Raw genomic sequence first — 10914 nt, forward strand, 5'->3', positions numbered from 1 at the left:
GTTTTGTCCAAGAAAACCCAGCAGATTGCATCGAGTCATTGACTTGCAGTATTCACTTTTCCTAGATGAGCATGTAGGGACAGTGGATAGTCACTGGCTTTGAGGCAGTCCCTCACACTGGCCATTCATGTTGCGAAACGTGAGGGGAAAGTTTCCCTTAAACAAGAAGAAACCCAACTAAAAGATGTGAGGCTCTCCATGAAACGCATCATCAAGGGATTTTTCTTCAGCCGGTACTGAATGTTTGCGTCCATTCTGCTGACAGGTACGAGGCAGCCTGTCTACTGCTGGTCTACGGGGTCTACATCGTGGTTCTGTGCTTTGACCTCCGCATCAGCGAGTTTGTCCTGAGGAAGCTGAGCCCGTGCTGCACCTGTCTGGGTTCAGGTTCTGCTGAGAAGCGTGAGACGCAGCCCCTGATGGGCTGGAACGATACCAGCCTGCGAGTCCGTGGTCGCTCCAGAACAGACAGCGGCATCTTTCAAGACGACTCGGGGTACTCTCACCTGTCGCTCAGCCTACATGGTCTCAATGAGATTACTGAAGGTACAAAATACAAGGCCTTCTCAGCACGATGTCTTTGACTGCAGCTCTAATCCCGTGTCTCAGATCTTATTGTCAATCTTCATCCCAACAGAGCAAAGAAGCGTCTTTGCTGTACCGGAGAGTGACGTGAAAAGGATCTTGTGGGTTCTGTCTCTGCCTGTCATCATTCTGCTCTTCATCACCATCCCCGACTGCAGGAGACGCTTCTGGAAACAATGGTTCATGATAACCTTCTTCATGTCAGCAGTCTGGATCTCTGCTTTCACATACGTGCTGGTCTGGATGGTCACAGTTGTAGGTAAGTTGCCCGTTTTAAGGTGACCTCAATACAATTTTGGAAGGTCCTCACTTCATTTCAGTGTTGTGTAAAGCATTTCTCAAAATGTAAAATTAGACTACCCAAATTCACAACCCATTATCATTCTGTACTCCATAGTTGTGTGTTTTCAGTATAAGGAAGGCTTGAACCAGCAGGTTCTGTAGCAAACCATAGTGGATCACAAGTGTTTGAGACTTGTGAGAAAAACGTCTACTTTGCAGAGTCACATGTGGGTCTGCTGGTTAATTCCTGAGATGCCATTGTCCCAGAGAATGAGGGTTACTACAGTGTAGCTCCAGTGGGGTGTGAGCCAAACCAGTCATAGAAGGATTACGACCCTGATTAAAGAAAGTCATGTGAGTGCCGAACGTACACACAATACCCGGCAAGTGTTTCATGAACAGATTCAGTCTTTATGTACAATAGGAATGTGAACTGCAAAGCTGAACCAAGACATTAGGACAGATGCCATTTGAGAGCCATAGGTCTCCTGAAGCATAATGAGATTAGTATCCCATCAGATAAGAACACACTTAAGACAAAAGAGCACGGACAATAATTATGTACGTTTTTTTAAAACGAATGAACTGCAAAACTGATTTCTTCAGATTATAGAGACAGCAAACTATGAAGACTGATTACATGGATGAATGTTCTTTTAGATATCATGCCCTGGAAGAGATTCAATAAGATTTATGGTAACTCCTTCAAAGCCTGCTTTTGTTGGTGGAGATGTAATCTGAGTTCTTTTCACAGGTGAAACCCTTGACATACCCGACACAGTGATGGGACTCACTTTACTCGCTGCTGGAACCAGTATACCAGACACAGTTGCCAGTGTGATGGTGGCTAGAGAAGGTAATACTGTCCAAGAAAAACCGAGCCAATGGGAGCGGAACCAGAACAGCATCCAACCACATTTTCTGCTTTTCAGGGAAAGCTGACATGGCCATGTCCAACATCGTGGGCTCCAATGTTTTTGACATGCTGTGCCTGGGCCTGCCTTGGTTTATCAAGACTGCCTTTGTGGACACCAACACCCCAGTAGAGGTCAACAGCACTGGCCTGATCTTCATTTCAGCCACGCTACTTCTCTCCATCGTCTTCCTTTTTGTAGCGGTGCACATCAACGGATGGAGGCTGGACTGGAAGTTGGGAATTGTCAGTCTTATTTGCTACATCCTCTTTGCTACTCTGTCCATTTTATACGAGATGGGGATTATTGGGAATAATCCCATACGGCTGTGCAGTGACTGAGGCCTGACCTTTTTAGGACTGAAGACATTTTCTGAGGCCAACGGCCCCCAGCACCCACCAAAAATGTTAAGCTGTCGAGATCAACAAATGTCAAAGAGCAAAGCCACCAGTTACAAAACTACCACACAAGCGGATGCATGATTGGTTACCTCTTTAGATCTTTACTATGCAAGATTTTAACAAAAGTTCAAATAAACATGTCCAAAAATAAACTGAACATCCTAAGAAGTATCAGCTTCTTGTGTCGAGTCAGAAATGCAGCCTGATAAGGTTTTATCACCAGGGAGGACAAGCCATAAATAGTAAAAAATTTCCATTCATCCTGTTATAAACATCCTAAACTCTGACACAGTCATTCATGTTTATGACTAAAAGTAAAAATCATCAAGCAATGATTAAAACAATGGGAATTTATCCCCCCCCACTTCCTCAAATGTACAAAACTTTACATCTACTAGTGTCCTGATAAATGTCATTACTAATTTGAAACTGACACACAAGGGCGTTGAGAAATGACACTCAAAAGACGAAAATCTTAGGTCCAGCTTACAAGTTGAAGAAGTTTCCAAGCACACAGTTTAAAAATTAAAAAGTTTATTTATTCAAATAAACTGACAAATCATAACTCGGTTTATAAAACAAAGGTAAAACAGCTATGTCGTATACCAACAAAACAAATGAAATCAGGGAAACATGAAGTCATAGTGTTTTTAAAACAAAACAATGATTGGTACGGGTGTCTGAAAGTGTAAAGTGAGTTACGAGGGGGTTTCTACAAAATCTCTAAGCGTTGCGATCAATGCGGACGTCCACCTCCCGGCCGTTGATCTTGGTTCCGTTCATCATCCTGCAGGCCTTCTCTGCGGTCTCTGGAGAATCAAATTTCACCGTCCCGCAACCCTTTGACCTCCCATTTTCCATTTTGATTTCTGCAAACAGCACCTGACCTGCAGGAAACAAGAATCAGCAATGACCGAATGACGCAACTAGCATCAATTAAAAATGGTTTATGTTAAGGCTGAATAGAAGACTAGTTAGTTCTTCGGTTAATCGCATTGAAATGTCAAAGCATCAAACCATAAATTTAATTCATACCACAGTGACTGAACTTGTCTTTCAGCTTTTGCCACGTCAGGTCATAGGACAGCTGCAACACAGATTTATCAATCAGCATATAGCAAAGAACAGAAAGTAGAGATGCACCAATGCTTTCAAACAGAGATTAAGATTAGCTCATTTTCAATTGATCAGCTCGGGACAGGAAGGTCAAATACTGAAAAATCAGACTCCCTGATCAGTACACCTCAAACATATAAGTGCTACGAACATTAATAAAGTGGTAAAAAATAAAAGAATCATTTGGCTGAAAGTTTCATTACTAATATTCACTAAATGAGACTTTAGCAGCTTTTGGCCACACTTACATTTCGCACAAATATCTGGCAGCCACCTTTGGACCCTGAGCCCCTGTCCGACATGCCTCCACCCATGTGTCCGCCACCTCCGTAGCCTCCAAAGCCACGGTTCATGTCCATTCCCGACATGCCTACACGGTCGAAGCTGGGGCCCATTCTGTCCATGGACATGCTGCCCATTCCACCACCTGTTATACAGGAGCATGAATGCTTTACCAAGGAAATGGATTCCAGCAGTGCACCATCTTTATGATTTATATGACTGGGATTTTAGCACTAAATATCATTGGGAAGTGACCAAAAAGCTTTTTATTCTATTTGAAATAACCAGACCCCACTGAAGCTAAAAGGATACTTTAGTTTGAAACATAATAAAACATGAATAAAAATGCAGAGGGATGGAAACTGTCAGACAAATTGGATTGTTTTGCAATTTGCAATGAAAACGTGGCCATGAACCACACTAAAGCTAAAAAGTCAAGAGTTTAACATGGCATAATGCTTAAATGACTTTCATAAATATATTTATTTCAAGTTATACATGACCCAACAGGTTGTTTCGGATTCTACTGTACAGGATTGTGCTTTATATTAATATGAATTTAGATAGAGAGTTGTGAAACATTCAAAATAACTGGTTTGAGTTCTTACTGTACCTAAGCCACTTCCCATGTGTCCCATGCCTCCTCCAAAACTACCACCTAAAGGAGAGAAGGTACATTGGTCCATATTTAATTCATTTAACAGGTAATTTACACAATAAGTTAGGTGTGATGAAAAATTCAAAGACGTCATGAGACAAATAAATTAATAAATGAATATGAAATCGACGGATGAATTTCACTCTTACCCATTCCTCCAAAGGAATCCGCAAATCCTCGGCTCATGGGCATGTCAAAGTCCCGATCCAGTCCGCCCATTCCTGATCGATACAGATCCCCACATGTTAAAACCTTCCCTCAGCCTGAAGTGGCTTGTATCTGTATGTGACTGAACTGACCCTAATCTGTGTGCATTTTGAGTGAAAATGCCCTCTTACCTCCCATTCTGCCAACTGGCGCCATGTCCCTGCCTCCAAAGCCCCCCATGCTGCCCATGCTGTCCATGCCGCCGTAGCCTCCACTCCCACTTATTCCTGTTAAAAAGAGCATTAAGTGGGATCAGTTTAGTCGTTAACAGGGACAACTAAACTAAACCCTATAAACAAAATCTTACCTCCAAGCCTGCTCATTCCTCCGTAACCTGAATCCATACCTGTGGCAGAAGAACGTCTCAGTGAGGCTACATCAAAGCGATGCACAAAAACCTACGCATTTATAAAAACCTTCTTTAAGGTAGTTTGTAAATAGGAACAGCAGCATTGTCACAGTATGAAGGAACTAAAACATGTGTTTGACTGACCTCCAGGTCCCATGGAGCCCATTCCTCCTCCACCACTAAGGCGGTTTGCATTTATGGGCTGCCCTCCCGGCCCCAGACCCATGCCGATGCCACCCAGGCCCCCTGAAACATCAAAAAAAGAAAAAGAAAAAAAAATCCCATGAAAAAAGGTTGAAATTTAAAATCATCCACCCCTTTCATGATGTTTTGCACTTCAAAGATCACAATGAAAATGTCCTGCAATGGTGCTTTCCGTTTACCAACCTCTCTAATATTTTCAACATCTACATTAGAATTTTGTGAAGTAAAAACAGAGCAAAAGACTCACTCACGTGGCAACTGTGGTGCTTTTTCTACTGGAAGGAAATCATCAGGAGGAAGAGACTTTTCATCCTACAAGTTCATATACAAAATGTTAAATTGTTTATGATCTCTGCCAGAGTTTAGAGGCAATAATTTCAAATAAGATTTAAATTCGACATACAATTTTAACGTGCATCTGCCTTTCAAAGAGCATCTGGCCGTTGAACATGGCTGAGACAATAGTTAAGGACAAAAGTAAAATGAGATATTTGAAGGTTGTGTTTCTTTTTTTAAAATAATATTTAGGTTTTAAAGGATACATATGGCCTGCACAGCTTCCAGAGGCTGATCAAAAGTAACCGTTCCCATTCCACGACTCTTCCCGTCTTTGTCCTCCTTTACGTCAGCTCGCTTCACCACACCTGCCATGCTGAACACCTCCTTCAACTTCTTCCAGCCCACTTTGAAGTCCAGCTGCAGAACACAAGCACAAATGTACCTTAAACTAAACCTTTGTTTTACTTGGAAGGGAGCAAAGGCCCGTGGTTCTGATCTTACGTTAGCCACAAACACGGTGTTCCCCAGTCTGCCGGCCTGCAGCGCGTGGATGACCTCTGGCGGGATGTTGGGGTTGTTGGCAATCGAAGGAGGAATGTTCATCCCACCAGGCACCATGTCCTGCCCACGACCCCCATGCTGACCTCCTCCCATGCGCTGCAGAGCACGCCGGGCGTGTTCACCGTCGTAGTCCTTAAATACAAAACATGTTTCAAGACAAAAACAAACAAATGAAAGCATAATCTACAACTAAAGGCTTCAAGTTTAAACTTAATGTCACTTGGCAAAAACTAAATAAATCAATTATAATTATAAATATGTTTCGTTATGTAGACTAAGGGTGACAAAATAAAGCTGAAAAAAATCATTCAAAATTTTACATGCAGCCTTTTATTACACTGGATGTAACTTGATAACCTCGCTGTTGAAGGATGGAGATCGTCACTCAGGGAAAAGAAATTTGGAAACTGCAGCAATTTTCTATGAGGACATCGACAAAGTGGTCTGAAGAGCAATCCGTCATGTGGAGATCAGTTTATACAACATCAACATGATCCATATTTCGCTGCAGATTCCACTGCAGCTACAAAAAGGCTAAACTGATGGAATCAGACTCTGTTTTTATAAACACAAACAAAAGTTTTAGCCATAGCAACTCTGGTAGTTTATTTATATTTGTGTTTGAAACCTGGTCCTTAAAAGAAAAAAAAGAGGAAAGACTTTAATAAGCTTCTGACATTAATAGAATCTTAGAATTATGCATAAAATATTAACTTATGCAGCTATCATTTCTAGATTTAAATACTCTACATGATTAAACATTTACAATCTTTAAATTTTTCTATATTTTGTTCTTGTGCACCACTATAGCTTTATGTATCGTTACACCCACATTGCAAACTTAACTTCAAACTTGAAATCTGTTATGGCCGGAGACAATTAAATCAGCTCACAATTATTTCCCCTTAAATTAAGACGCTACTAAAAGTAAACCATGAAAACATTTGGTTAAAACCCATCACAAATAAAATGTTTAGACAGAAAATAATTTACGCTCACCTCTTTGATGTTGAGCGGTCTTCCACTCAAGTCATGCTTATTCATAGCTGACACGGCTTTTTTAACATATTCTTCATCTTTGAACTCTACCACACTGTTATAAGCAGACAACAGGAAACATTTGTTTTTGTTTTTTTTTAAAGGGAAAATAAAAAAATTAAAGATAAGTCTGGAAATATAAAGTAGATTCTTACCCACAACCCTGATCAGAAAGCAGCAGGAGAATCCAGGTGGCACCCAAGGAGTAAACAAAATACATTTAATATCATGTTTAAAGTCAAATGGAACAAAATATATGTAGTGTACGCATCAACATGGTTTCAACAACATTCAGAGATGTACTGTCAAACTATGTAGATTGGTTTGAGCTGGAGGTTTGAGCTGGAGGTTTTTGGTTGTGTTTGTTGAAAACATTAAAAGCATCATTTTATAAATACTGAGCTCATCTGTGATAATATGCAGTAGAGTTTTAATAGTAAACAAGACATTTTGGTTCAAATTCATTTAAAAAGGCATTCATATGCACAGCATATTACTATCAATTAAAGCCTTTACTCTGCAACACAATTACATTAACGAAAAAATTATTATAGCAACTAAGGAAACTTACATTAGTATACAATTACTTTCTGAAATGCAGGTGAGCAAATTAATATAAAAACACTGAGAAAGAAAGAAAGAAAATGTTCAAAACAGTTTCGCTCCACTGAAGAGAAAACTGTGCCATATTGTGAAAAATAAAGATTCTTTGACATGAGGCTCAACCAATCAGGTAAAAATCCCACAACCCACATTCCAGTTTGGAAAAATGGCCAAAAACAATCAAACTTTTAAACCAATTGAAATGACAACAACAAATGCAAAAATTGACTCGGCAGAGTTCTTTGCGCTACGTTTTCCAAAAGTCTACAGGACATCTCCCATTTAAGTGAAAAATCTATCTTTATCCGTCTATTAGGCTCTAAAGACAACATACAGTATCTCCAGTTCAGTAGAGCCAAAGGATCAGAACCTAAAAGAGCACATGATTAATGAGAGCCTGCTGAGGGCATTTAAAACCTCGTGCAGCAAGTTGGCCACATCACTTACCCTTGACTTTCCTTCAGCATCCTTAAAGAGCTCCACGTATGTAACCTCACCAACTACATGAGACATACAAAGGAAAAAATACCAAAAGAACAAAAGTAATTTAAGTCACCAAGTCTTCAAGTCGCCGCTGGCCTTGGCAATGCCGCTACGGATGGAGATGTCCCATTAATGATCAACAGTCAGCCCAGACCAACATCCCACCAGACAACACCATGCCTTTCTGGGCAGTGACTGAGACACCCAAAGGCCAAGGCCAGAGAGAAACACAGCTACAATCAACCTGGGAAATTCAAAACACTTCAACATGATCAGTTTAGCAACAGATTCCATTCATGGCAGTGAGAGTGTTTAATGCTGTCGTTTAAGCTCAAAAATGGCTTCTTGAATCCCCCCTAGGTTAAAAGTGAAAACATTACAATATTTTTGATTCACAATCAAGATTTGCCTTGCAGCACATACAAAAAAAACAAAACGTAAATAAACATTCAACAATCAATTCTAAGACTGGTTTGGAGATTCACTTTGGAGCTGACAATCCCCAAAAAAAAAAAAAAAAAAAAAAAAAAAAAAGGTAACAAAGAAACCAAGTTCATCTCCTTTTTATCACATATCAGCCCAAACTGAATTTTACTAGAACACCAATAACCTAAAAATCACACTATTATATTTCTTCTTTTTTTTTTTTTTTGCTATAAGAACTACCAGAGAAACTACAAACTAAACGACTAGAAGGAGGACGGCCCATCTGGTAATCAGAAGGTCAAGAACTTCTAGTCAGATCAGATGACAGAAGGGAAGACACCATCCCCATCCCTGGGGACATTACCTTTATCACGCATGAGATCTTTGATTGCCTGCCACTTCATGTCATAAGGTATGTTGCTGATGAACACGCGATTCCTATGAGCACTCTTCTTCTCCCCTCCGTGTTTCTCCTTGTAGGGATGATAGCGATTTCCTCTTTTGCTGGTGGACGATTTCTCTTTCCCATCATGCTTTTCCTTGCTTTGCTTGCTTTCTTCGCTGTCCCTAAGAAGCGACAAGAGCCAAACATTAAAGAATAACCCATTGACAGACATACTGTAGTCTTGCAATCACATTATGCAATAATACAAGTATAAGTAATTGCATTTTTTATTATCTTTCACTTTAATGTCAGTCCGTTTTAATAGCACTTTTGCTTAATACAGTATAGGTGAGACAATTACAACATACCTGATATATTTTTTATCACTGCTGTTCTGCCAATTCCACACCAATGAATTTAGTCATCATTATAATGTCATATTAAGTCCCAATTCATATTAACAGTCAACTTTCCCACAGAGGTAGAAACATATTTGTTTTTTTTGCTTAATTACATATGCTGATATTATGTAAGCAATTCTACATTACCAAATATAGTACAATAGGAATTAGATTACGTCTAAATCTGTGAAAAATGTATATCTTAACGTTAATAATATAGAACAAATGTATTAATGTTTGAAAAAGACTTATTGAACTTTAATAGATCTGGCAAGATATACGTTTTCGGAGCGATTTGATTAAGGCTATGGGTTTTTGACAATCTAATATGTTAGCTCATCATCACTGGGAAGCTAATCTTCGCTACCTGAAGGCCACAGAAAACACACTTCCGAGTTAATGCAGCTCTGCAGCTGCGTGCTTTCTACCAACACATTTTTATCTATGAGCCTGATATAAGTTTATTATACAACAAGATTTGTTTCGAAGCATGGAATTTTAAGTGTTCGCTAACCCTTGTTAGCTCAAGCGAACTAATAATTAGCATAGCTTGCCCATTGCTATGCGTTTTACATTAGCACCACGTTCTTAAAATCTGTAAGGCAACTCTTCTGACTTAAGATGGTGTGTAAATATAATATCCACCATACAGTCGAAAGTATAGTTTTTTTTTTTTTTTTTTTACAGCAGTAGTAGTTGGTTACTTTTAGGCTAACAATAGTTAGCACCCAAAGCCTCCATTTTAGCTCATATGGTTAGCAACTCCTGAAGGGAGGAGCACAGCACCATTGTTACTCACGTTTTCACGCCGTTGGGTGTTTCCTGGGATGTCTCATCCGTCTCGGAGAGGACCGATGCGGTAGTTTCTTCTTGCTTTGGCTCCTCATCAGTAGTTGCAATGTCTGCCATGCTGAGATTTTCCTAAAGCAATCTCACACACTTCACAAGATGCTCCTACGCAGTTGAAATGTGCAGGCTTTGTTCCTCTCCTTCGTGGTGCGTGTAACTGGAGGTTTGCAAACCAACTGAAAGGTGCATTACTGCCACCTGCAGGAGGGAAGTCAAATTCATTTACAAAAGTATTCCGGGGGAAATGTTGTGATCAACGTAGCAAAGTTAATAAGGATTAAAAACTATTACAAATCAAACATACGGCATCTGTGTCGTTCCATTTAGACATTAGGGCAGAGGTAAGCTTCTTGAACATGTTTAATCTAAAAGACAGTGGGTATAAAACAACATAAAAAAAAGTGCAAGCAAGATCCTCCAGAGTCATCCAGAAGGCATCCTGATCAGATGTCCAAACCACCTCCATGTATCGATGTATAGGCTGAGCCCTGATACCATACATTACATACTGGAAAAATGTCTCCATTAAGGCAACAGAGCCCCAAACTGTCTTTTCATTTCCTGCGCCATCCTTCCATCAATAATTTACTACAACTTTTACTCCAAAGGGAAACACTGGCTCCTATTCCACACTTTCCAACTCGGAACCACGGCAGCATCGGACTTGGAGGGCATTACTCTCATTCCAGCCCTTTCACTCTCAACTGCGGAGTGCCTCGGTGTATGCTAAAGGTTGTGATTTGAAGACGCCTGCAAAGGCCCATATCATTTGCAAACAAACAGTAAAGATGAGAACCTGAGATCTCTGAGCCACACACCCCCTCTCTACGACTTCACCTTGCGATCCTGATCATGAACAACACAAACAGCAAGAGAACAAAGGGCAGCTCA

General features: G+C 40.2%; 2 protein-coding genes across 2 annotated transcripts; one reads left to right on the forward strand and one right to left on the reverse strand.

The window, feature by feature from the left end:
• Window positions 1-166: 166 nt before the first annotated feature.
• On the forward strand, window positions 167-2432 carry LOC106935167 (sodium/potassium/calcium exchanger 5-like; the record flags this gene model as incomplete). Its single annotated transcript, XM_015015507.1, has 4 exons — window positions 167-546; window positions 638-844; window positions 1622-1723; window positions 1800-2432. Coding segments are annotated over 4 exons (1012 nt in total), but the record flags the coding sequence as incomplete, so codon positions are not given.
• A 270-nt stretch (window positions 2433-2702) lies between these two features.
• Window positions 2703-10194, reverse strand: LOC106935169 (myelin expression factor 2-like). The gene is made up of 17 exons (XM_015015509.1): window positions 9974-10194; window positions 8753-8955; window positions 7927-7979; window positions 7032-7039; window positions 6838-6931; window positions 5779-5970; window positions 5541-5694; window positions 5402-5451; window positions 5250-5310; window positions 4939-5040; window positions 4753-4791; window positions 4577-4672; window positions 4388-4459; window positions 4194-4238; window positions 3547-3725; window positions 3218-3269; window positions 2703-3069 (listed from the first exon to the last, which is right to left on the reverse strand). The coding sequence occupies exons 1-17, from the start codon at window positions 10081-10083 to the stop codon at window positions 2906-2908; spliced, it is 1674 nt and encodes a 557-aa protein (XP_014870995.1). The 5' UTR covers window positions 10084-10194; the 3' UTR covers window positions 2703-2905.
• Window positions 10195-10914: the final 720 nt, after the last annotated feature.

Source organism: Poecilia latipinna, unplaced genomic scaffold (genome assembly GCF_001443285.1).
Source record: "Poecilia latipinna isolate Pla-1442-1.1 unplaced genomic scaffold, P_latipinna-1.0 Scaffold1922, whole genome shotgun sequence".
NCBI lineage: Eukaryota > Metazoa > Chordata > Actinopteri > Cyprinodontiformes > Poeciliidae > Poecilia > Poecilia latipinna.

What these genes read in the sequence shown, in the direction of transcription:
- LOC106935169 (XM_015015509.1), bottom strand. Translation starts at nt 10,083, where the DNA reads ATGGCAGACATTGCAACTACTGATGAGGAGCCAAAGCAAGAAGAAACT. An exon ending in ACACCCAACGGCGTGAAAAC is followed by an intron (nt 8,956 to 9,973) that starts GTGAGTAACAAT and finishes GTCGCTTCTTAG; the next exon opens with GGACAGCGAAGAAAGCAAGC. An exon ending in ACACATGGGAAGTGGCTTAG is followed by an intron (nt 3,726 to 4,193) that starts GTACAGTAAGAA and finishes CCTGTATAACAG; the next exon opens with GTGGTGGAATGGGCAGCATG.